The 27,416-nt window shown below is 46.5% G+C and overlaps 1 protein-coding gene across 1 annotated transcript; it reads right to left on the bottom strand.

Moving 5' to 3' along the window:
* Nucleotides 1-413: 413 nt before the first annotated feature.
* TBC1D20 (TBC1 domain family member 20) lies at nucleotides 414-27,035 on the bottom strand. The gene is made up of 8 exons (XM_033185980.1): nucleotides 26,951-27,035; nucleotides 12,894-13,079; nucleotides 10,070-10,150; nucleotides 7,164-7,350; nucleotides 6,894-6,995; nucleotides 5,244-5,385; nucleotides 4,111-4,298; nucleotides 414-3,845 (listed from the first exon to the last, which is right to left on the bottom strand). The coding sequence occupies exons 1-8, from the start codon at nucleotides 27,018-27,020 to the stop codon at nucleotides 3,590-3,592; spliced, it is 1,212 nt and encodes a 403-aa protein (XP_033041871.1). The 5' UTR covers nucleotides 27,021-27,035; the 3' UTR covers nucleotides 414-3,589.
* Nucleotides 27,036-27,416: the final 381 nt, after the last annotated feature.

Below are 27,416 nucleotides of genomic sequence, written 5' to 3'. Positions count from 1 at the left end.
CTGATTAGGATCCAAAAACAAATGCCAGCTCCTAGGATCCCCAGACCAGGGTGTGAAACGTAGCCCAGAGCACCCCAGACCCACACCAGTTGCGTCAACTGTGACAGTACCCAGAGTGGAAAAAACATGAACTCAAACTATGTTTTCCTCCACTGCTCTCTCAACACCAAGAGACATCTGTGGCCAAATGTGTTGGGGATTTCTTCCGACACCAAGCAAGCAAGCAATTCTGCAGCCTACACCAGCTGGGTATCCTCCAATTCAATTCAGTGCTGACTGTACCTTTAGTATCTGGAAATGGAATCCACAGGTTCAGGGCTCTGTCCCACGAGACTGCCCCCTCTGCACATCGGACTGACCACCCTCTTTGGGTGGGATGATTTGCCCGAGTGGCTCACAAAACTCAGGGAAACTTATGTTTACCAGCTTATTACAAATGTTATTAGAAAGGATACAAATAAGTAAACAGCCAGATGAAGATACACACTGGGTGAGGTCTGGAAGGGTCCTGGGCAAATGCTGGAGCTTCTGTCCCCATGGAGTGGGGGTGTGCCATCCTCTAGGCACATGGACAAATTCTCGTTCCCCTCCCTCCCTCCACATGTTCAGCTCTCCAGACGCTCCCCAAAGCCTATCTTCCTGGGCCTTTTATGGAGACATCATTGGATAGGCATGGCTGAAGCATGGCAACCATGTTGAGATGAAACTGGACAAAAAGCATAAGGTCTAAACCCAGCAAGTCCTGTCTAGATGCTCTGGATCTCTCTGTGCAGCATTCCTCCTTCCCGGGTATGGGGCAGGACCCTCTCTGGAATGAGGGTCTTATGAGCTACAGTCAGATTAGAGTCTGGCATTGAGCAAGTGAAATGAGGGCATAAGGTCAGACAAAGAGATTTCATTTTTGAGGCCTGCAGTGCCCCAACAAAGGGCTATGAAGTGATGAACCAGAACTGTGGACAAAAACATCTACGCACACACATATAAAATATCACGGTGCCTTGGGCAGCAGCTGGAGTGTGTGGGTCATACTTCTTGCAGATGAAATAGAAACAGCAGGACTGTAGGTATTGCCCAAGGTCTCCTAGCCAGTCAAAGCCTACCACGAGTCCACAGGCCACGGCACAGTTCTGGGCCTGACATGGAAGGTGGGGAGCATCCAGATCAGAGACCATTCCCACTGATGGTGGGCAAGGACAGAATGACAGAAGAGGTGATTAGTAACCACATATGGCTGTTTATTTGATACAGGGCTCTGTACAAAATATTTACACATATTCTTTACAGAATAAGTAAACCACCTGAAGGTAATTAGATAATGCTTTCTTCTCAATGACAGGGAGAATCCTGGTGTCAGCAAAGTTACGAAACAGATAAACATTCTCCTTCCGAGGCCACAACTCAAGCAAATGCCACTTGCTTCCTAGGATCTGAAAAGCTGTGGCCTTGGGACCCTGGTCACATGAACCTCTTTTCCTCAACCCCATCAATTCCTTCAGTATTTACAAACAGGTTTGAGTGCTTGTGGAAGGAGGGCAGCTGCTGCCGCCCACTGAAATGATGACAAGAAGGCCAGCCTGCTGTGGGAGAGCACTGGGAATATCTGCCGCGTCATCACCTCTGGAATAATTTCCTTTGCTCTGATGAATACACCACTTTCTAAATTAATCCATCTACATTAGGCTCACCCCAAGGTGGGGCTCCTGCCATGGACAATGATCCATCACTTTGAGCTTTTTTTGGTTTTAAAGTGCGTAGTGGCCGGGCATGGTGGCTCACGCCTGTAATCCCAGCACTTTGGGAGAACGAGACGGGTAGATCACCTGAGGTCAGGAGTTCGAGACCAGCCTGGCCAATGTGGTGAAACCCCCATCTCTACTAAAAATACAAAAATTAGCCAGGCATGGTAGCAGGTGCCTGTAGTCCCAGCTACTCAGGAGGCTGAGGCAGGGAGAACTGCTTGAACCTGGGAGGCCGAGGGTGCAGTGAGCCGAGATTGCACCACTGCACTACAGCCTGGGCAACAGAGACTCCATCTCAGAAAAAAGAAAATAATAATAAAATAAATAAAAGTAAAGTGCTTAGTGTAACTCAGTGGACAGGGCTCCCAGCTGCCTGGCATGTGGGACACCCTCCACCCTGCACACAATAGGCATGCAAGGAGGACAGGGGGGTCTGGATATGGTGGGGTGCGGTGCTTCTGGTGTGTTCACTTTAAGAAAACACCTGCCAAGAGAGATCAGTGCCCAGGAAAGACCAGGAAAATACAAGTACATGGCTGCTTCATACCCTATACCCCAATTCTTTAAAGCAGCAAAAGGCACTTTTTTTTTTCAGGCCAGAGTTAATCTAAAACAAACCTGGCTTTGCTTAGAGGGAAGCTGTCCCGGAAGGACTGAGTGATGCCTCTTGTTCCCTAAGGCCTGGAGAGTCTTTGGAGAAGCTTGGGCAGGGAAGTTGGCTGTTCCAGGCTCCTGCCAAGCTCTTCAGGCTCCATTTGTCCCTTTCTGGGTGCCAGCAAGTTTCCAATGACATTTCCAACCAGGTGGGAGAGACCAGTTGACGAGACAAATCAGACCCAAAAAACGACGCCAAGGTAGTGAATGGGCGCCTATGTGGGAGTAGGATGATTTGAGGAAAACAGGAAGAAAAACTGGTCAGAAAGTGGCACTTTGGAAGTGGAAAGCTGTTTGCAAATAGCAACTCTGTCTAAAGTGAAATGTTAAACAATCAAGTAGAAAGTAAAATTCAGGATCTTAGAAGCTCATCCTTCTGATGAGAACTATTTTTTTTTTTCTGTGAAGGAACTATTATTACTTTAAAAGTGAGGGTAATTTACATATGAGGTGTATATATTCTAAAAATAGTAACAAAAGTACTTTTTATAAGCAATGTTTTGTGGCTTATAGAAGAAAACAGGGAGGAAAAAAAAAAGGCAGGCAAAACTAGTCTAGGTCTAGGCCCTAAAAATGAGCATTCCTTCCCACTTGACTGGAAATGCCCATTCAATCTCTAGGCGGAAAATAGGTAGGATTTAACGAGTAACCTAGTTCCCCTCTGTCTCTGATTTCTGACCAGCTGATGGAGCTGCTAGTAAGATGGGCCGATCATGCTCCCAGACGAGTCCTTTGGCCTCTTGTTCTCAATCCCAAGCCTGACTCCTTCGGCAGCAGCCCCCTCCTCCTGTGTTCATCGGATGCGGGCAGACCAGGAGCAGTGAAGAGGGCATCCCAGGCTCCAGCTCACTTTCTACGGGGTAACTAGGGCAGCCCAGGCCCAGCAGGTTGCAAAGGCAGCTGGAAGCTTCAGAAACCCACTTCCTCCAACACCAGGGGAGGTGGCAGAGAGCCCATCCAAAGGCCCACTGGGAGGGGCATAAGATTCTGTGCCAGGCCCCCGAGTGCCCTCTGTGTCAGGTAGGCTCTCCTATTGGCCTCTGAAGTAAAGGCAAACACGAACAGGCAGGGCAGGGTGGCAGGAATAGAAAACTCTAGACAGAAACCCTTTTAATAAAGGAAATTCCACCCCTCCCAATCCTTCCATGGAAGGGTGAGACCTTAATGTGATGTAAGAGGAAGGTCTTCTCTGGCTTTCAGGGAAACAGCTGCAGCTGAAACTTAGGGGCCCACTCCAGGGCACTTTTCACCACAGCCAGTGCGGCCGCTCCAAGTGCCACTGTCAGCCCCATCACTGCCAATTTCACAAAGCGGTTGGTCCTTGGTTTGGTCAGGACATCTTTTGTTCGATCTTCAGGCCGCAGAAGTCCCCGAAACCGCTGCCGCAGCACCATATCAGGCCTCTGCTGGGCTGATGCCAGCTCAAAGTCTTTGAAGGTAGAGGCTGCCGTCCTGCAGGGGAAAGAGGCAGAAGGAAGGAAGTGGTATGAAAGAAGAGGAGAAAAGAAAAACTACACCACATAGGCTGTGGGCAGAGCCTTTCATGGCTGGGAAAGCTCTTCTTGATAAAGACCCATACGTCTACAGTGGGGATTCCACTGGCCTAAGCTCAATCTCTGGAAACATGCCCCAATCCTGTCCCACCAGACACAAACCTTCCCTCACTTCTGCTCGTTTATAGCCACCCCCACTCAACCAGTGTCCCAGCCTTGCTCACCTCTCGGCTTGCTGTTGGGCGGCGGCCTCCCGGGCAAGTTCAGATGGGGGAAACTGAACAAAAAGGTCCCCTGCTCTGCTGATCAGTGTCTCATAGGGCAAGTCCTGAGGGATCTGGGACAACAGGTGGTGGACCGAGGCCATGTCACAGTCACAGTCCAGGACTTCCTGCTCGCGATACAACACAATCTGCGGGGAGGTAGTAAAGCCTTGTGGTCAGAGGCCAGACACACGGGGCCTGGGCTGCCTGCATTCCATTATCCTTGGAGATGAATTTAAACTGGTTACAGACAGGACTCAGCCCAAATGTTCAGCAAACTCTTGTATCCATCAAGGAAGTAATAACATATATACTCTCAGTGCTACTCCTACTGTCTGGCCCTTCCTCCGAACTCCCACCATGTGACATGAAAGGCTGACCAGTTACAATCTAAGTCCTTCAGGCACGCTGGGCTGCTCAGGTGTCCCTTTAAGTCTTGAAAGAAATGAAGGAGATTCTTTTAGAAGAAAGGAGAAGAATTACTGGGAGTTTCCTGGAGCTCCAGCATAGAAGACATGGTTCAAAACAGTAGAAAGAACAGTCTTGCTCCCTTTAAGCATCTTCCTTCTGACTTTTGGTCCACAAACCCACGGATGCTCAAGGGACCAGTGGCCACTGAAAGACTTCCCTGAACTCCCATCTCCACCGCATCCCTCAGGCCCTTCTACTAACTGGAGCCCCCACCCTCCACCACAAGCCACTTCCTTGTCTATCATGGCACCAGATCTCTTCTTTTCTTGAATCTGGAGTTGGCAGCTTGTACTACTACTTCCCGAATTGTGTTCATCAGCTGAATATATGTTCCAGGCAATGTCAATAGGAACCCTGACAATTCACAATGCAGATTAGCGTTTTAAAGGTTCAGAAGAGCCATGCAGCAAAAAAATCTGATTTTGTTTACCCAGCATTTCACAACTTACTATCTTTTTTGTGACACCCCCATTAATATTGCATAGAATGGTGTCCAGGCACACCAGCCTCAAAAGTGCTGTCTTTTGCATCTTTCCATAATCCCCAGGTTTCCCTTCAGGGAAAATGACCACAGTGGGATGGGTGATGGTGAACCTAGTTGCTGGCTCGTGGCCTGTACCTACCACGGCTGCAAAGTAAATGGGCATCAGCGGGTGGCAGGCCAGGAAGAAGTCATATAACCGCACGACGTGCCTGAAGTCAGACAGGACATGCCCAAACCAGGTGATGAGCCAGCTGAGGGCAAAGATGGTCCCCACCTCAGCACTAAAAACAAAGGAAAGCCAGGTGTCAGATCCTGTGGGCCATCCCTTCCCTCTCTCTGGGCCTTCTTTGTCCTCAGTGCTGGTGAGAAGGAAGCATTAAGGAATAGAATTTCTGGAAAATTCAGCTACCAAGGAATTCAGCATCTTCTCCTCAGAAAATACTTAATACAAAGTCTTCTTTTTTTTTTTTTTGAGGCGGAGTCTCGCTCTGTCGCCCGGACTGGAGTGCAGTGGCCGGATCTCAGCTCAATGCAAGCTCCGCCTCCTGGGTTTACGCCATTCTCCTGCCTCAGCCTCCCGAGTAGCTGGGACTACAGGCGCCCGCCACTTCACCCGGCTAGTTTTTTTTTTTGTATTTTTAGTAGAGACGGGGTTTCACCGTGTTAGCCAGGATGGTCTCGATCTCCTGACCTCGTGATCCGCCCATCTCGGCCTCCCAAAGTGCTGGGATTACAGGCTTGAGCCACCGCGCCCGGCCTTCTTAATACAAAGTCTTTAAGGTGTACCATGACACTAACACCACAACAGGGTCCTGGCTGCTTTATCTCACTGGGTGCTCTCCTAATGGCCAACAAATGTCAACTACAGGAACGAGAAGCAGTTGTTTTCAGAGAACTACGCCATGCTTCTCCTTCTGAGTAAGTCTTACCCTTGTGGGGGGCACAGGTACATATTCCCAGGCCTGAAAACATGACTGCATTAATTTTTCAATTAACATGAGACAAATGAAATATCTTAAGATGTAGCTGCCAGGCGTGGTGACTCACGCCTATAATCTCAGCATTTTGGGAGGCCGAAGTGGGCGAATCACCTGAGATTGGGAGTTCGAGATCAGCCTGACCAACATGGAGAAACCCCATCTCTATTAAAAAAACAAAATTAGCCTGGTGTGGTGGCACATGCCTGTAATCCCAGCTACTTGGGAGACTGGGGCAGGAGAATCGCTTGAACCTGGAAGGTAGAGGTTGCGGTGAACTGAGATCACGCCATTATACTCCAGCCTGGGCAACGAGCAAATACTCCATCTCAAAGAAAAAAAGGCATAGCCATTACCTTTTAAAATTTTTTTTAAAAAGAGGCATTGGCCAAGAACACATTTCCAACTAAACAGAGAAGAAACAAAACATCACATGGGATTTGCAAAAAAACAGTTCTTCTCTTTGGTACTTGGGAAATAAAACAAGCCACTGTCGGCCTTCTCCTTCTCGCCGCTGGATCCCACAGGACTTCGTGTTTCTCTTGTGGCAATCATCTCAACATCTACCTTGGCATACATACCTTATCCACCTCTCCCCACTAGATGTAAACTCAAGGGATGGGATATGTCCCCCAAAGAGCACAGTCCCCAAAAACTGCTCCAAGAACAGAATTATCCAGATTGCTGGTGACTGGAACAACTTGGGAGAACTTAACAAATCCCCCCAGGACAATGAGGAGACTGCGCTCGGCTTGTGAGGAAGGGTGTGGGTGTGTGTATGCATGCACACACAAATGCGGACACACATGTACCTCTGCATGAAGTCATGGAGCTCTGGATTCACCTGGTCAATGATGGGCATCAGATAGTTTAATATATGTTTGGTGTTGTCCATTGTTGGATCCATAAAATCCCTGGAAGGAGACAATTCAATAAGCCTGGTCACCAAACACTTAGATCAGGGCTAGGGGTGGCAAGGGCTCAAACTCCTAAAAAAAGTTGACCAGAAAATGGGCCAATGAGTTATCCCCAGGACAGCTGAGGAGTGATGCCTGTCCTCTCATGTTCTTCTGTACTGGTACCTGAGGTGGTGGGTAGATAATTTTTCTACCAGGGATGTTGCCAGCCTCTCGCCTACCACCAGGAGAAATGTGACCACAATGTCATGGTAGCCCTGGTAGTAGTGCAGCTGAGGGTTGCGCTCCAAGATGAGGAGGATGATGTCAATCAGTTCTTCCTGGAGCCCTTCTCTCTGTTCTTCTGGCATGCCTGGGGACAGGAACAGAGAGGAGATGCCTTTGAACATACCAAGCAGCCTAGTTAACAAGGAGGTCGAAGAAGGCCAGCAATGGATTTTCAGAGAAAAAAGGAAAATAAATTACAAATAATTTGGCAACGCATATCAGGATCCACTGTTGATACCACCTGGCATACAGGAAAAGGCAGCCGCTAGCTCTCCAGTGGGGGAAGCTGCAGACACCACCTTAACCAAGTCGCTGCAGTTAATACTGCTGGGACACAGTATTTAACTGCAGTATTTCAACTATGGGAGCCGCAGAAGCCTCTGCCTCCCGATGTGATGCACTGACAGAGCTCAGCATCATGTCTGCAGGATTCCTATCAACAGCACACAGACCTACATCTCATGATGAAGAAATATCCAATACACCCAAAGTAAGAGAAATTTCACAAAAATAACTGGCCTCTCATACAGTACAAAGGAACTGTTCCAGATTAAAAATGGCTAAAGAGATATAATGACAGCATGAGCAATGCATAAATCTTTATTTCCTTTTCCAGTGAAGCACATGACTCGAAGAAATGGTGAAATGTGAGTAAAATCTGAGGATTAGTTAACTATTTTTCAGTGTTGTTACTGATGTTGCTCAGTGTACTGATGTTGCTCAGTGTACTGTGATTATATGAGAGCCTTATATTTAGGAAATATATCCTGAAACATTTAGGGGTTAAAAGGTGTCATGTCTGCAACTTAAATAGTTCAGAGAAAAAGTGTATGTCTATGTGTAAAGTGAAGGAAAGAGAGAAAGCAGCTAAAAAAGCAAATGTAGTAAAATGTGAAAACAAAAGAAAATCTTGGTAAAAGGTATCTGGGGAATTCTTTGTCCTATTTTTACAACTTTTCAGTAAGTATGAAATTATATAAAAATAAAAATATGTTAAAGTTGCATGTTCCCCTTTAAACCAAAGCAAACGTTATGGGAAAAACCGATCCTCTTGATCCAAAGATGTATTATAGCTGGAAACAGGGAAGCCTGTCTTCGGAGTTCTTTCAGAGTCCGGAGCTAGTCCTGCCAGCAGTAAAAATGCCAAGCCTTGGCCTCATGAGCCACGTTAGAAGAATGGCACATGCACAGCTTCCCTACACCATTAGCTTTTAGTTACAAACACATACTCAGAGAAAGCAGCTAATGTAAGGGCCCAAACTAAACTGGACAAAGGATTGCAGGTAAGAGCAAAGCTCACCTCTTGCCTATATTTACCCCACCCCTTCTCAAATAGAAAGCATACCCTAAAAGATAAATAAGGAAATGGGCTGCTGATAGGTGAAGCAGTGAAAGGAGTGAGAGTAAAAATTAAACCCTGTGTGAATTTTCAGCAGAAGAGCAGTGAGTCAAGCCCAGAAGACCAGGAATGGAAAAAGAATATGAAGCCACATGGTAAGTTCAGCCTACAGAAAGAATATCACAGATACCACATCAATGGAAGAGGAATAAAGGGTTCAGAGGGAAAACAGGCTACCTAGGAAAAAATGAGGGCCAGGCCCAGTGGCTCTCGCCTCTAATCCCAGCACTTTGGGAGGCCGAGGTACGTGGATCACCTAAGGTCAGGAGTTCGAGACCAGACTGGCCAACATGGTGAAACCCCCTCTCTATTAAAAACACACACACACAAAATTAGCTGGGCGAGGTGGTGGGCACCTGTTATCCCAGCTACTTGGGAGGCTGATGCAGGAGAACTGCTTGAACCCGGGAGGCAGAGGTTATAGTGAGCTGAGACAGTGCCACTGCACTCCAGCCACATTTCACTCCAGGGCAACAAGAGTGAAACTCTGTCTTTAAAAAAAAAAAAAAGGGGGGGAGGCATCTGTCCTATGTGATCTCATCCAAACCAGCAGGCTAGGAAAAGGGAATGGACCGTGGGCATGTGCTTTTATCAAAACCACGCTGCTGGCAGACTACTGCTACCTGGGGATTGCAAAAGTCTGTCCAGGAAGCAGGAATGCCAGCAGGAAAGCAGCCGCTTCAACAACAAAAGCCAGGCCAGAGCACAGTCCAGAAGAGGGAGGCAGTGAGCTCAGAGGCTTCTGTTCCCTTTAGCAATTCTTTCTTCACAACCTAAGGTGGAGATGCCAGAGGAAGAAAAATAGGTCATCCATGTGGCGTTTGTTGCCCAGTTCCCTTCACTGTGAAAACTGAGAGAATGGTCCTTCTTTTCTTTCTTCCGGAAATGAAGAGGTAATTTTAGGAATATATTCTCTTTTTTTTGTTTTCTTTGTATTTATTTATTTTTTATCTATTGCTGCTGAACAAATTAAGGAATATACTCTTACACAAACAGGGAATGGCCTCTCTTCCCTCTAAGGAATCTTACATATGTATGCACAAGGTATCATTATTTTTAAACCTAATTAAGATATTAATCATTCTTGTTGGTGCCCAATTCCACACCAATCTGTTCTTAAACACCAGACTGATGGCTCTAACAATTCTTATTAACTCCTTTTCGTGGCTTCAAGGAAAAACGAAACCTCTTCTCTCATTCACCACCTCTAAGCCAGGAGAAATTATTTTTGGTTCAGGCTTTCACAGTGGGGGTCTGAAAGTGACCAGGCAACAAAAGGATGACTCAGCAAAAGGAGAGTTCTGAAGGTCCCTGAGGAGGCAGGGTCCAGCATACTAGGTCACATGGTATGACCTGGGACAGATACAGTCTTTCCAAATGTGGCAGGACCGCAAGAGCTTCTCACCAGGAGGGAACCGCCGCAGCGACCGCCGGACGTCCAGCAACACTTGTTGGTAGTCCTTGCTCATCTGCCGTAGGTTCTTCCCTATTGAGGGAAAAGGAACGTTACTGCAGGAATGTCTGAGAAGCCAGACCAGAAGCAAAACATTCTAGGATGACGCAAAAGGCCTAGAGGACACATGTCAGCTTTCTCCCAAAGAGTAGGATATGACTCAAGATACAACATTTGGCAGGGAATCCCTAGTTTAGTTCCAAACACAATGTTTCCTGCAAGTCACAATGACCCTAAGAGAAGGGAGCACAGACTTCCCAGGAGGTAATACAATGGGGTGAGAAGGAGAACAGGCGCCTTGTGCAGAAGGCCACTACGCATCACTGGGAACTGCTCTGAATTTCAAAGTCCACAGCTACAAAATGAGGATATTCCCTTCCAAGGATCAAATAAAATCATGAATGTGGGAACAATACACCACTGAAAAAAACCCTAACACCTATAAAATTGTGGGAGCACTAAGCTGTTTAGAAAGGTATACTGAGACTCACACAAAGAACCACCTAACATCTCTTGACCCAGCAATTCTAAAACTAAGATGCTGCAAAGACGAGACAGTCCTTGTGTTCAGCTGGTAAGTCCAATACAGTGTGAAAGTAAGGAGGCAGTCTCTAGCTGTTATATATATATAACAAGTGTACATTTTCCCCAAACAAACCAAGTGCTGTATAATAAGCGTACATTTCCCTCGCAACCCAAATCAAAAGCTAGTAAGGCTGGGCAACACTTCCTCACATGCAGGCTTCATGGTATAAGATGAGGGAAGTTTGGAACCTGGTAGAAGAACATCATCTCAGGATTCAGGGTGTGAATATGGCACTGCCTTAGCCTTCCAACAAAAAGCTGACCGCTCTGACGCAGCCAATTCCAAGGATAGTAACAAGTGGCAACTCGACACCTACTGGGTGACATCATGACACTGTGAACTTTTTGGTGGCAGAAGTCCTGTTTCAATCATCTCCAGTACCTGGCACACAATCATAGCACAACTAATATTTGCCAACTGAATGAAAGAATCCTCAGCACTTGGCATTTTGCCATGATGGCAGGAAAGCTACAAGGTGAGCTGAGTGAATGGCCAGCAGGGTGGATTCACTGTTCTGCAGGACTTTTCTTTACTGTTTTCAACTGCATTCCAAGGAACTCTTTTTACTACATAGGCCTTGCATATTAGTTAGGTAACTCTTTTCACAGAATTACAGGATTGTACAACTCCAAAGGATCTCAGTATTTCCAAATAAAAAGAGGGTGTTTTCTTTTTTTTGAGAGTGTCTCCCTCTGTCGCCCAGGCTGGAGTACACTGGCACAATCTCGGCTCATTGCAACTTCCACCTCCCGGGTTCAAGCGATTCTCCTGCCTCAGCTTCCCTAGCAGCTGGAATTACAGGCATGCGCCAACACACCCAGCTAATTTTTGTATTTTTACTAGAGATGAGGTTTCACCATGTTGGCCAGGCTGGTCTCAAACTCCTAATCTCAAGTGATTTACTTGCCTCAGCCTCCCAAAATGCTACAATTACAGGTGTGAGCCACTGTGCCTGGACAAAAGAGGGTGTTTTTGTGTTTAATTTTACTTTACTTTTAGAGATGGGATCTTGCCATGTTGCCCAGGCTGGCCTCAAACTCCTGGGCTCAAATAATCCTGCCTCAGCCTCCCAAGCAACTAAGACTACAGCGGTACACCACCATGTCTGGCTAACTTTTAACTTTTTGTAGACAGGGTTTTGCAATGTTGCCCATGCTGGCTTCAAATTTCCAGTCTCAAGTGATCCTCCTGCCTCAGCCTCCAACAGTGCTGGAATTACAGGTGTGAGCCACCTTGCCCAGCCACAAAATACGCATTTTTTTTTTTTTTTTGAGACGGAGTCTCGCTCTGTCACCCAGGCTGGAGGGCAATGGCGCAATCTTAGCTTGCTGCAACCTCCACCTCCTGGGTTCAAGCAATTCTCTGGCTCAGCCTCCCGAGTAGCTGGGATTACGGGCACCCACCATCATACCTGGCTAATTTTTGTATTTTTTTTTTTTTAGTAGAGACGGGGTTTCACCATCTTGACCAGGCTGGTCTTGAACTTCTGACCTCAAGATCCACCCGCCTTGGCCTCCCAAAGTGCTGGGATTACAGGCGTGAGCCACGGCGCCCAGCCCAAAATATGCATTTTTAAAAGACACTTGCCAAGCAAGTATGTAGAATAAAGCATACGCATTTTTAATAAACTCACTTGCCTAGGCAATATTTTAATCCCTAATAAAAAAAGAACTTGGCTGGGCGTGGTAGCTCACTCCTGTAATCCCCGCACTTTGGGAGGCCGAGGCAGGCGAATCACTTGAGGTCAGGAATTCGAGCCTGATCAACATGGCAAAACCCCGTTTCTACTAAAAATACAAAAATTAGCCAGGGGTGGTAGCGCACATCTGTAATCCCAGCTACTAGGAAGGCTGAGGCAAGGAGAACTGCTTGAACCCAGGGGCAGAGGTTGCAGTAAGCTGAGATTGTGCCATTGCACTCCAGCCTGGGCAACAGAGCAAGATTCCGTCTTAAAAATAAATAAATAAGTAAAATAAAAACAAATAAAAAAAGAACTCATCCCATTTTTGAATTAAATTCTACTTATCAGTTTGGCCTTATTTTCAGAGTGGGCCCAAGCATTTCCCAAAATACTTTACATTTATTCATATACCCTTGGTTTGAAAGGACCATAAAAATTAAAGATCCTGGACTTCTTTTCTCCCTGTCTCCTAGATACGCTCCCCTCACAGCCTCCCCGACTCCCCTTACCTGATATAGGAGGTGGGTCATTGGCATTGACATTGAGGAGCTTGGGCCACACTTTTCGTCTGATCTCATCAGTCAGGAGCCCTCCTTCACTGATAGCCATGCGTCTAAGGGCAGCCACATCAGTGGGATCACTGTTCAGAGCCTGGTGTATCTCTGCCACTTTCTTTTTCCTTTTGGCGTTAAAGTCTGAAAATAAGGATAGGGAAGAATTAGGCGTCCATTCAGCACGTGCATGTTTTCTGCCTAGGACTCAATCTCCTTTTTGATGTGAGGTACAGGTAGTATCTCCTCTGAGCTCTAAGACTGCCTGCTGGCATAAAGTCTCATAGCCACATGCACTATCATTTCAGGCCCAGTCTACTGGGCCTCATGGGGGAGGCTTGGAGAGCCCATTATAAAACAGATTTTAAATCGCCAATTTTTAAAAAGAGAGTCTCTTTTTATAGGTCTGAACCAAAAATCATAGACACAGACTGGAAATAATTATTAGTTGCTGTTTTTAAGAGACAGTGTCGGCTGGGTGTGGTGGCTCACGCCTGTAATCCCAGAACTTTGGGAGGCTGAGGCAGGCGGATCACAAGGTCAGGAGTTTGAGACCAGCCTAGTCAATATGGTGAACCCTCGTCTCTACTAAAAATACAAAAATTAGCTGGGCATGGTGGTGGCTCAGGAGGCTAAGGCAGAAGAATCACTTAAACCTGGGAGGCAGAGGTTGCAGTGAGCCGAGATCGTGCCGTTCCACTCCAGCCTGAGACAGAGTGAGACTCTGTCTCAAAAAAAAAAAAAAAAAAAAAAAGATAAGTAAAAAAAAGAGATGTGTTAAAATCAGACAGATCTTGGTTCACATCCTGGGTCTGCCACTTATCTGATCCATAATCTTGGGCAGATGACTTCCCTGCTCTGGGCCTCTGGACTGACACCCTCTTGTCAGGATAGTTACCATGGTACACAGTAGACACTTACTAAAATTTAGTTCCTCTCCTCACTCTGAAACAACACGTATTTTACAAATCAACCTACAGATATTTAATTAGTACGTAATATGCAAAGCACTAAGGACATATACTGTGTAAGTAACAAGCAAAGAATTACAATTACAGTAAATGTTCAGTAAATTCAGGCATATCTAGCAGTTAGTGTCAATGTTTTCATAAAAGAATGTCTGTTCATTCTTAATTCCCAAACTTCACAGAGCATATACATCTCTTACTGTAACAATTTTTTCCTGTTGTTTAGATAGGAAAAACGCATGTCACCAAAACTCAGTATTACATTGAAAACAAAACCACATGAAAAGGTCTCCTGTTACACATTACTACAACTGGTAAAAACATTAGAATCACATAGAGATTTTTTTTTTTTTGAGATGGCGTCTTACTCTGTCGCCCAGGCTGGAGTGTAGTGGTGCAATCTCAGCTCATTGCAACCTCCCTGTCCCAGGTTCAAGTGATTTTCCTGCCTCAGCCTCCCGAGTAGCTGGGATTACAGGCATGCACCACCACGCTCGGCTAATTTTTTTTTTTTTTTGGACGGGGTTTCACCATGTTGGCCAGGGTGGTCTCGAACTCCTTACCTCAAGTGATCCACCTGCCTCAGGCTCCCAAAGTGCTGAGATTACAGGCGTGAGCCACCACACCTGGCCAACACGGAGATGTTTTCAAAACCAGAGTGTCAAAGGGTACTTGGGTTTCCAGTGTGGCTGGTGGGGTGAGAGGCTGTGACACTGCATACAAAGGAACTGTTTCTTAAAAACCGTAATACGTAATGTTTTAAGCATCTTACATCCTTATGCGATAGTCTGTTCTTCATAGGCATTTTGCCATGTTTAAACTGCTTTTTAGGGCTGGTCCCCCATGTGGTGCTATTTACAACTCATTCATCACAATCAGATTTCTTTGTTCCTTTTCCACTCCCACTACTTTACTTGACTAGCCTTCAAATAAATAAATAAATAAATAAACAAATAACTTTTTTAGGAAATTGGTTGGGAATTTGTGGTTGGTAGCTATCATATTTTTCTATGTGAAATAACAGAGTATTGCTTTTTGTCCTTTTGGCTAAGATCAGGGGGATAAAGGAGTAAAAGGCTCTGAGAGTTTGCATACAGAATATCTGCTTTTAGGGACGACTTGCTGAAGTTTAAATGGATGATGCCTGTATTTCAGTTCTTTCTGGTTGTCGGTACCATTGAGAAAATATGTCAAAAACACAAGAAACATTACACAAGACAACACCAAATGTCACAAGGCAGTAGACTATAACTGTCAAAAAAGGCGCGTGCAGATAATAATGACCAAGAGCTCAGACACTACAGTGGGTCAGGGCCAAGCTAACCTGAGAACTGTACCTTAAAAAGGAAGGGGAGGAAAACTCTCTTGACATGCTTAACTGTGATGTTTAACGGACATCCTTGCAGTGCAAGACGACCTTTTTAAAATAAATTCTCGGCCAGGGACAGTGGTTCACGTCTGTAATCCCAGCACTTTGCGGGGCCAAGGCAGAAGGATCGTCTGAGGTCAGGAGTTTGAGATCAGCCTGGCCAACATGGTGAAACCCTGTCTCTACTTTAAAAATACAAAAAAATAGCCAGGCATGGTGGCGGGTGCCTGTGGTCCCAACTAGTTGGAGGCTGAGGCAGGAGAATCACTTGAACCTGCAAGGTGGAGGTTATAGTGAGCCGAGATAGCGTCACTGCACTTCAGCCTGAGCGTCAGAGCAAGACTCTGTCTCAATCAATCAATCAATCAATCAATACATTCTCTCGGCTTCAGACCCACCTATCTTTGGTCTCTTAAGTTAAATCCAAAGCAGCACCCATCACATCTGCCTTTTCTTCACTTTTGTCTCCCATTGCTTCCGGATACCTTCTTCCTTTTCCTGCAAAGCCTATTCTGCTGGACTGGAAAAGGCCAATGCCTTGAGACCAGGATCTTGCTCAGTCACCCAAGATGGACTGCAGTGGCACAATCATGGCTCACTGCAGCCTCAACCATATGTATATAGTTTAAATAAATCAGTAAATCAATAAATTCTCTCTTAATGATGGTTCGAGCCTCACCACTTGATTAGGAGAATCAGCATAACCTGTAGGATCTTACTTGGAATTGAATTCTGTATTGTAATTTTGTTCCTGTTCATTTTTAAATTTTATTTTTGTTTCACTGGAAAGATGATGCTCAGTTTTAAATGTTAAAAGTGTAGGAGCAAAAGGCCAGGTGCAGTGGCTCACACCTGTAATCCCAGCACTTTGGGAGGCCAAGGCAGGTGGATCACGAAATCAGGCGTTCGAGACCAGCCTGACCAACATGGTGAAAACCCCATCTCTAATCAAAATACAAAAATTAGCCTGGCCTGGTGGTGCATGCCTGTAATCCCAGCTACTCAGGAGGCTGAGGCAGGAGAATTGCTTGAACCCCAGTGGCGGAGGTTAGAGTGAGCCAAGATCGCACCACTGTGCTCCAGCCTGGGAAGCATAGTGAGATCCATCTCAAAAACAAACAAACAAAAGTGTATGAGTTAAGGGAGCCAGGTACAATGGCTCACGCCTGTAATCCCAGTGCTGTGGAGGGCCGTAGTGTGAGAATCACTTGAGCCCACAAGATCGAGAACAGCCTGGGCAACAAAGTGAGACCCTGTCTCTACAAAAAGTACAAAAAGTTAGCCAGGCATGGTGGTCCCAGCTACTTAGGAGGCTGGGGCGAGAGGATCACTTGAGCCCAGGAGCATAAGGCCGCAGTGAGCTATGATAGCACCGCTGCACTTCAGCCTAGGTGACAGAGCAAGACCCTATTATCAAGGCACTGGACTTTTCTACTCCAGCAGAATGGGCTTGGCAGGAAATGGAGGAAGGTATCCTGGTGACCTGTCTCTAAAAACAAAAACAAGGCCGGGCACGGTGGTTCACGCCTGTAATCCCAGCACTTTGGGAGGCTGAGGCGGACAGATCACCTGAGATCAGGAGTTCGAGACCAGCCTGACCAACACGGAGAGACCCTGTCCCTACTAAAAATTCAAAATTAGCCGGGCGTGGTGGCGCAGGCCGGTAATCCCAGCTACTCAGGAGGCTGAAGTAGGAGAATTGCTTGAACCCAGAGGACAGAGATTGCAGTGAGCTGAGATCGCAGAACCCACCATTGCACTCCAGCCTGGGCAACAAGAGCAAAACTCCGTTTCAAAACAACAACAACAGGCCAGGCGCAGTGGCTCACGCCTGTAATCCTAGCACCGTGGGAGGCCGAGGTGGGCAGATCACCTGAGGTCGGCAGTTGGAGGCCAGCCTGACCAACATGGAGAAACCCCATTTCTACTAGAAGTACAAAAAATTATCTGGGCATGGTGGCACATGCCTGTAATCCCAGCTACTCGGGAGGCTGAGACAGGAGAATTGCTTGAACGTGGGAGGCAGAGGTTGCAGTGAGCCGAGACGATGACATATGCCACTGCACTCTAGCCTAGGCAACAAGAGCAAAACTCTGTCTCAAACAAACAAACAAAAAAACAAAAAAACCAAAAGCAGCCAGGGACTGTGGCTCATGCCTATAATCCTACCCCCCCGCCTTTTTTTTTTTGAGACAGAGTCTCGCCCTGTCACCCAGGCTGGAGTGCAGAGACGCAATCTCGGCTTACTGCAACCTCCACCTCCCAGGTTCAAGTGATTCTCCTGCCTCAGCCTCCTGAGTAGCTGGGATTACAGGCGTGCGCCACCATGCCTGGCTAATTTTTTCTTTTCTTTTTTGTATTTTTAGTAGAGACAGGGTTTCACCATGTTGGTCAGGCTAGTCTCGAACTTCTGACTTGGTGACCTGTAAGTCTCGGCCTCCCAAAGTACTGGGATTACAGGCGTGAGCCACCACACCCAGCCTATCCCAGCACTTCAGGAGGCCCAGGCAGGTGGATCACTGAGGTCAGGAGATTTGAGACCAGCCTGGCCAACATGGTGAAACACCATCTCTATTAAAAATACAAAAATTAGGCCAGGCGCGGTGGCTCACACCTGTAATCCCAGCACTTTGGGAGGCCGAGGCGGGCAGATCATGAGGCCAGGAGATCAAGACCATCCTGGCTATGATGGTGAAACCTCATCTTTACTAGAAAAATACAAAAAAATTAGCCAGGCGTGGTGGCGGGCGCCTGCAGTCCCAGCTATTCGGGAGGCTGAGGCAGGAGAACAGAGTGAATCTGGGAGGCGGAGCTTGCAGTGAGCCGAGATTACATCACTGCACTCCAGCCTGGGGCACAGAGCGAGACTCTGTCTCAAAAAAAAAAAATTAGCTGGGCATGGTGGCAGTCACCTGTAATCTCAGCTACTCAGGAGGCTGAGGCAAGAGAATTGCTTAAACCTGGGAGGTGGGGAATGCAGTGAGCCGAGATCATGCCACTGTACTCCAGCATGGGTGACAAGAGCAAAACTCTGTCTCAAAAAAAAAAAAAAAAAAAGGCAAAAAGAACATGGATTCACCTGCTTATATAAGAAAAAAGGGGGAAAAAAAAGTACGAGTTGCCTTGTTACAATAAAACTAAATATGTATACACATAAAGGAAAGGAAGGACATTCAGGGCCTGGGATGAAGGGTACAGAAGAAGGGCCAGGAGATACGGCCCTTCCATTTGACAGTAAATAGACGAATGCAAAAACATTTATGTAGTATACATTAGACGCAAGGCACCAGAGCTCATGTGAAGTGGAAGATATCACCAGAAGGCAGGGTAGATTTTAGAAAGGACTAACATCAGAAGGTACATTAGATTTTAGAAGGGACACTAAGCAGCTTCCCTAGCAATGTTCTAGTCTGAGACTATAGTCTACAAACTGTTTCCATGACAAAGCTGTACATTATTATTATTATTTTATTTTAATTAATTTATTTATTTTGCAACAGAGTCTTGCTTTCTATCCCAGGCTGGAGTGCAGTGGAACAATCTTGGCTCACTGGAACCTCTGTCTCTCAGGTTCAAATGATTATCGGGCCTCAGCCTCCCAGGTAGCCAGGATTGTAGGCTCATGCTGCCACCACGCCTGGCTAATTTTTTTGTGTTTTAGTAGAGATGGGGTTTCACCACGCCAGGCTGGTCTTAAACTCCTGACCTCAAGTGATCTGCCTGCCTCAGCCTCCCAAAGTGCTGAGATTACAGGCATGAGCCATCACATCCAGCCCATTATTAACATAAATTAAAGTTGGTACTAGTAAGTCACAGGTGAGCTACCTATGAGACCTGAAACATAAAAACCACATAAACAGAGGCACTAACTGCATTGGAGTCATGTGCAATTGGAGGTGCAGACAGAAAGATAATACAAGTGACTTTTTACCTCGGTAAATCTGCCCTCCTGGCTTCACTGCTGTTTCCTGGTAACCTAGTCGGGTGACCATTTGTTCTCGTTTGTCTGAGATCTTCCTGGTTTATACCTAGAGTACTGGCAAATTGTTCACAGCAAACCCTTTTTGCTCCCTGTACTTTCAAATATGTCCCAGTTTGGATGCCAAATTAAATGGTTACCCTACCTAGAAATCATTAAAAATAAAACCCCTTCTGGGCACGCCTGTAATCCCAGTACTTTGGGAGGCTGAGGTGGGCAGATTACCTGAGGTCTGGAGATCAAGATCAGCCTGACCAACATGTTGAAACTCTGTCTCTACTAAAAATATAAAAATTAGCCAAGTGTGGTGGTGCACGCTTATAGTCCCAGCTACTCAGGAGGCTAAGGCAGGAGAATCGCTTGAATCCGGGAGGCAGAGGTTACAGTGTGCCGCGATCGCGCCACTCTACTCCAGACTGGGCAACAGAGTGAGACTCTGTCTCATAAAATAAATAAATAAATAATAAAATAAAATAGGCTGGTGTCATGCCTGTAATCCTAGCACTTTGGGAGGTCGAGGCAGGCAGATCACCTGAGGTCAGGTGTTCTGAGACCAGCCTGATCAACATGGCAAAACCCCGTCTCTACTAAAAATAAAAAATTAGCCAGGTGTAGTGGTGTGTGCCTGTAATCCCAGTTACTTGGGAGGCTGAGGCAGGAGAATCGCTTGAACCCAGGAGGTGGAGGTTACAATGAGCTGAGATCGTGCCATTGCACTCCAGTCTCGGCAACAAGAGCAAAACTCTGTCTCAAAAAAATAAATAAATAAAATAGAAATAAAAATAAAATAAAAAGCACTGCCGGCATGGTTTTTAGTTGAGACGGGGCTCATGCCTATAATCCCAGCACTTTAGGAAGCCAAGGTGGTCGGATTGCTTGACCCCAGTATTTGGAGAGCAACCAGCCTGCGCAACATGGCAAAACCTTGTCTCTACAAAACATAGCTGGGTGTGACAGCGTGCACCTGTAATTCCAGCTGCTTAAGAGGCAGAGGCGGGTTGTAGTGAGGCATGATTGTGCCACTGCGCTCCACCCTGGGTGACGGAGTAAGGCTCTGTCTCAAAAACAAACAAACAAAAATCTCCAGTTTCTTCTGTCAGTATAGCACCTAGTCAATTGTTCATGAGATGTGTCAAGCTCTTGACTCAGGTGTCTCCTTCCACCCATTCATCCGCCTGCCCATTTGTCCAGGCATTCTTCAGTCTGTCACTTAATGAGTGTCTACTTGTACTAAGTAAGCACTGTACTGGGTATAAAAAAGATGGAATTACTCCCTCCCAGCCCTTGAAGGGCTCACAGCAGGGACACAGACAATTATTATATATAATAGAAGCTGAGGGATTATGAAAATCCAGAGGAAAGAATGACTATTTCTTTGTTTTTTTTTTTGAGATGGAGTTACGCTCTTGTTGCCCAGGCTGGAGTGCAGTGGCACGATCTCGGTTCACCGCAACCTCCGCCTCCTGGGTCCGAGCAATTTTCCTGCCTCGGCCTCCAGAGTAGCTGGGATTACAGGCATTCACCACCATGCCTGGCTAATTTTTTGTACTTTTAGTAGAGACGGGGTTTTGTCATGTTGGTCAGGCTGGTCTCGAAATCCTGACCTCAGGGGATCCGCCTGCCTCGGCCTCCCAAAGTGCTGGGATTACAGGAGTGAGCTACCGTGTCCGGCCAAGAATGACTACTTCTAAAGCAGTCAGGAAAGGCTTCACCAAGAACATATTCTGGATCCTTCTTTTCAATTTTTTTTTTTTTTTTGAGATGGAGTTTCATTCTTGTTGCCCAGGCTGGAGTGCAGTGGCGCGATCTCGGCTCACTGCAACCTCCGCATCCCAGGTTCAAGCGATTCTCCTGTCTCAGCCTCCCGAGTAGCTGGGATTACAGGCATGCGCCACCACACCTGGCTAATTTTGTATTTTTGGTAAAGATGGGGTTTCTCCATGTTGGTCAGGTTGGTCTCAAACTCCCAATCTCAGGCAATCCACCCACCTCGACCTCCCAAAGTGTTAGGATTACAGCTGTGAGCCACCGCATCTGGACCTTCTTTTTAATTTTTATTTATTTATTTAGACAGGGTCTCACTCTGTTGCCCTGGCTGGAGTACAGTGGCATAATCACAGCTCATTGCAGCCTCAACCTCTAGGGCTCGAGCGATCCTCCCACCTCAGACTTCTGTGCCACCATGCCTAATTTAAAAAATTTTTTTATAGAGGTGGGGTCTCACTGATCTTGAACTCCTAGGCTCAAGCAATCCTCCTGCCTCAACCTCCCAAAGTGCTAGGATTACAGATGTGAGCCACCACACTGGGCTCTGGTACCTTCTTAAAGAAAATTTTGCCAAAGGGAAGAGTGTGTTAAGGGAAAACTACCCCAGGCAGAAGAAAATAGTTATATGCAAAGACCTTGTCACATGAAAGAAACACCATGTCCAGGAAACAAAGAGTTCTAAGACGCTGAAGTGCCAGGTAAAGGGAGAGAACAGAAGCAGATAGCACCGCAGTAAAAGAGGCCGGGCTGGATTCATCCCGCAAAGGAGTCTGGGTTTATCCTGCACTCAGGAGGAACACAGGGAGGGATTTTACTTTGGGCCTGAGGGCCATCCTTTGGAAGACCAGGCTATATGTTTTCAAGAGGGGTCAAAAACACGCAGGAAACAGAGAAGACTTTTTATATAACATTGGTGGAGGCAAAACCTGAGAAGAATTTAATTTCCAACAAAGAGAAAAAAATCTAACGTATTTAATTTTTTTTAACTTGGGAGTACCCCTGCACTTTCCACACATCACAAATTGACAGCACTTGAGCGGCAATACTGAATACTGCTTGAGGGAAGCTGACATTCAGAAATCTTGTTAACCTATTTGCTAAGAGTATGATAATTTTTCTTCAGTTTGTTTAGACATACATCCACCTCACCTCTCTTTCTAAATGTTATTCGGCAATCTGGGGGAAAGGAAATCTTGTATCTTGGGGGAAAACACTATGCAGTCAACTGAATTTCCATGAGGTTTTGACAAACCATTTGCCAGAATGTCACTTAATTCTGAACTCAAATCCTCAAATCATACCTCCCATAACTCATTTCTCTTAAGATTCTGTTCCAATTTTTTTTTTTTTTTTTGAGGCAGGGTCTTACTCTGTCACCCAGGCTGGAGTACAGTGGCACGATCGTGGCTCACTGCAGCCTTGACCTCCTGGGCTCAAGTGATCCTCCTGCCTCAGCCTCCCAGGTAGCTGGGACCACAGATGGGCTCCATCTGGCCCAGCTACTTTGTGTGTGTGTGTGTGTGTGTGTGTGTGTGTATATTTTTTTTTTTGGTAGAGAAAAAAAATGTTGCTGATCTTGAACTCCTGGATTCTAGTGATCTACCCACCTCCATCTCCCAAAGTGCTGGGATTACAGGCGTTGAGCCACCATACCTGGCCTCCAATTCTATTTTTAATACTGCATTTCAAAATTTACTTACTATTTCAAAATTTTTGGCACTCTGTGGGAACGCAACAAATACATGCAGAATATAATAAGTGATTTAGTTTATTGTTCCTCTGGAAAAAACTGGCTTGCAGTAAATGACATTATTTTTCCCATACTGTTAAGATGATGCTCACTGCAGAACTCTCTAAACAGATCTGCAGACTCTTTGGCCTATTTCTAAAACTACCGGTGTTTCCCAGAGTAGGATGCTGCCCCAGTGTGGATTTCGACTGCTGTTTTTTTCAGGCCCCAACACCACCTTCCTCAACCCCACACCCTAGTGATTAAATGTCAGTGGCCAATGGAGAAAGCACTCCCACGTGTGCCACTCTGACAAATACTTTATTCCAACTAAACGTATAGATTTTCATTGTGACATAAAAAGGGAAGAGGAAACAGAAAAGTCAAGTGAGCAAAAGATGTATGAATTACAGAGTGAGATCAACTGCTAGATGACACAGGGAGGGAGGTTAGCAGCATCTCCACTGAAAAACAAATTCACAGACATCCTGTTTATTTCCGAAAGAGAAACACCATAGAGCTATTCTTGGCATGTTCAGGAAAAGATTAAAATAAATGCTTATTATGTATTGTATTTCAAGATAAACTTTATAGATTTAGAGCAGGACACACATTTCTGGACTTGAGAATGCCATATCTGGCTTGGAATAAAAGCCCACATTTCATCTAGAGGTAGAATGTATGCCATTCTATCTCCCTCAATCCTTTCTTCTCCAATTTCTTTATTGCCCAATTTACAAGAGACTGCACTATTATTCCAAAGCCGAAACCTTCCAAATTCCTTTATAGTAGAGGTCTTGGCTATCATAACCATGATGGAACGAAATGACTGTCCTACAGCTGGCTGCAAAATGTAAGACTGCTATAAATAAATCCCTGATGCCTGAAAAGTAATTCATTCGACAGAGGAAGATAGGTATGACTTTGGCCTACTCTTCATTAGAATGCTTATTTTTATTTATTTATTGATAAAGAGTGCAAAGCAGACTTCATTTGAGGGGTACCACAGCAACAGGTATAGAAACAACTGCAACAGGGTCTTGTAGTCAGGGAGGGAGATCAGACTCAACTCCCTAAAATGCTAATTTTAACAATGGGACACTTTAACTGAACTGTTGTTCTTTTTTTTGAGACGGAGTCTCGCTTTGCCGCCCAGGCTGGAGTGCAGTGCTGCGATCTGGCTCACTGCAAGCTCCGCCTCCTGGGCTCACACCATTCTCCTGCCTCAGCCTCAGAGTAGCTGGACTACAGGCGCACACCACCACACCGGCTAATTTCTTGTATTTTTAGTAGAGACAGGGTTTCACCGTGTTAGCCAGGAGGATGGTCTCGATCTCCTGACCTCGTGATCTGCCCGCCTCGGCCTCCCAAAGTGCTGGGATTACAGGCGTGAGCCACCGCGCCCGGCCTGAACTGTTGTTCTTAATGGTTCAGATAAAGATGACACAACCCACTACTGTCTTAAATTTCTCCCAACTCTGGCTACAGAATCCAGGTAAAGATTTCTGCCTCCTCAGAGTAATAGGCATGTCCAAAGTCACCTCGATTAGAGCACTAAATAACAACTAAAGATGACCACTATCCATGCCTCCTCTACAAGTTTTTTCATGTATTTTTTCATATCACCAAAACAAATATTAACTTGGATCAACTAATTTATATAATGGAATCTCGTGTGAGAGTACAAAATTCCATACTGATTATTTGGTTTAAGCTTGCATTATCATAAAAGCTTTACAGTCTTTAAACTGAAGTTAAGCTCACATTAAGCAATGGCTAGTCTTAAAACAACGGAGGGGGCCGGGCGCGGTGGCTCAAGCCTGTAATCCCAGCACTTTGGGAGGCCGAAGCGGGCGGATCACAAGGTCAGGAGATCGAGACCATCCTGGCTAACACTGTGAAACCCCGTCTCTACTAAAAAATACAAAAAACTAGCCGGGCGAGGTGGCGGGCGCCTGTAGTCCCAGCTACTCGGGAGGCTGAGGCAGGAGAATGGCGTGAACCCGGGAGGCGGAGCTTGCAGTGAGCTGAGATCTGGCCACTGCACTCCAGCCCCGGCGACAGAGTGAGACTCTGTCTCAAAAAAAAAAAAAAAAAAAAAACAACGGAGGGTTGGGGACGTATTGTGTGGAGGGAGGGAGACAGACATCCCCCTACAGCCACCCACAACTCCTGACATTGACATTGGAAATTAACTTAAAAATTTATGCCTGTAGTCCCAGCTACTCAGGAGGCTGAGGTGGGAGGATCACTTAAGTCCAGGAGTTGGGAGGTGACAGTGAGCTTTGACTGTGACACTGCACTCCAGCCCAGGTGACAGAGCAAGATCCCATCTCTCAAAAAAAAAAAAATGCTTTAACTCCATGTCTGTACCAGAAGACCACAGCAGGAGAGGAAAACCTTATTTCAGTCTGGGTAAGAGTCCTATTAAACACAAAATAAAACAAAGTAGCCTCTGTTTTTGGACGTCTTAACTAGTAGTTTCTACAAAACAGTATCCAAATTAGCAAAGATTCTGTTAACTACCTGGAACATAAAGCAGGTTATAAAGACTTCAGAATGTTTCACCCCTATAATGGAAAAAAACAGTCTAGTGAGTAAACCAATCTGATCATAAATGCTACAAAAGACGGATAGCATTAGGAACTTTGCCAACAATACTCTGATATGATTAAAAAACAAAACAGTAACAAAAACAAAAAACCTCATTTTTAAATGTCCCATTCATCCAGAGAAGCAAAATCAAGGAAACTAGAGGCGGTAAAGTCTTGCAACAGACACACAGCTGCACTGCCAACAGGTCACAAGACCCATGTTGCCTAGGGCATTGACTATTATGCCATGAGGACAGACATCACACAAACACCAGTAATGAAAGGGTTACGGTGCCAAAGGGTTCAGAGCTCCACTTCCATTCAGTATCAGAACATGAGAAAAAGGGAAAAAACAGAAAATGAGCCCAAATAAAATATAAAATAAAATATGAATACCAGCAGCTTCCTCAAAATACGTGGGTTGAATAACGTGTTTGGCTCTGTTATGGGTACCATCCATCAGAGGACTGGAAATGGGGAAAGTCACCTTAGTCTTCCTCAAGGAAAAAAGATTATTTAACTTGGTTCACGGTGTACATTCATAATTTTAACTGTCATGTATTTATTGAAAAACATTTGAGAACATAATGTGCAACAAAAACATGAGTTCACAGAAATGGTCCAAACTAGGAGTATAAAAATAGAATCGCTTTGTATACAATAATTTACTCATTATTGAGATAGGGTCTCCATCTGTCACCCAGGCTGGAGTGCAGTGGCGCAATCATAGAGTAGCCTCCAAGTCCTGGGTTCAAGCGATCCTCCCGCCTCAGCCTCCTGAGTCGTTGGGATCACAGGCTCGAGCCTCCACATCCGGCTTTTTAAAAAAAAACTTTTTGTAGAGATGAGGCCTCGCTATGTTTCCCAGCCTGACCTCGAAATCCTGGCCTCAATCGATCCTCCAACCACGGCCTCTCAAAGCGCTGGGATTACAGGCGGGAGCCGTAGCGCCAGGTCGCTTTTACACAACTAAACAACATTAAAATAGGTGGCAGAAGACAGAAAGTCGATTCGTGGTTGCCAGGCTTCGTGAATACTGGGGAATGGGGAGTGCCTGCTAATGGGTAAGGGTTTCATTTCGGAATCAGACAGCGGCGATGGCTGCACAACTTTGTGAATGTGCTAAGAATCACTGAACTGTGCACCTTAAAGGGAGAATTGTATGGTAATTAAATCGGCGGTACGCGGACAGCGCGTCAATCAAGCCGGCGACAGTGAATGAAGTTCGGGAGAGCTGATTTCCCTCGGGGAGGCGGCTCCGTGAGTCTGCGGACGTGGCGGAAGCCTGGGACAGGGTGGGCCTGCCCACGCTCGGGGAGTCCCGGTCCTCTCCAGACTGAAGAAAGCCGGGGCGCGGAGCTCCCTCCCGCTCTTCTGCCTGGGACGCTACTCTGCCGCCAGGCTCCCTCGGGTCAGCTCGGCACCCGCCCGAGCCCCCCAGTTCCAGGCCCTCTCCCCATGAGACGTGCCCCGGGCCCTCCGCCCGGAACCCCGCCGCAGCCCCGGGTCGCCAGCCCGCGCCCCTCCGGCAACGCCTCCGCCACCAGCTGCCACTGCCCCCTGGGCCGCCCTGGCAGGCCGCTCCCGGCGCCCTGGTCGGCTTCCGTACCTGCCTTCTCCGCGCCGCCGTCCCAGTGGCTGGAGTTGGGGCCGTCGCCCTGCGCACTCCGGAGGGCCATGCCCCGGGGGCCCGGGCCCCCACCCGAGCCCCGGCTGGTGGCGGAGCCGGGAGAAAACGCGGCTCCGACCGCGGGACGTAGCGCCCGCTCGGCATCGGCAGGCTCCGCTCGGTCGGCCAGCGGCGCGCAGGCGCGAAGGCGCCCCGCTGGCCCCGCCCCGCGCCGGCACGTGACCCTGCGCTACGCCCGGCCGCGGAAGGAGCGCAGTGAGCGCTCTGAGCAGTTAGTTTCCTCTGCGCTGTAGACTCTACGGTGTAGAGTGTGGCGCTCTTAAGCGAGTGTACTCAAGACCAGCTGTCATTTCCTTTGCTTCTTTCATCTGTTAAATAGTATAGATGATAATAAAAATATTGAACTCACAGGGTTATTGAGAGTGTTTAGAACATTACCAAGCAT

The sequence above is a fragment of the Trachypithecus francoisi genome, unplaced genomic scaffold, assembly GCF_009764315.1.
Source record: "Trachypithecus francoisi isolate TF-2019V2 unplaced genomic scaffold, Tfra_2.0 Lachesis_group21, whole genome shotgun sequence".
In the NCBI taxonomy this organism is placed as follows: Eukaryota; Metazoa; Chordata; class Mammalia; order Primates; family Cercopithecidae; genus Trachypithecus; species Trachypithecus francoisi.
This window is presented reverse-complemented; position numbering and strand designations above follow the sequence as displayed.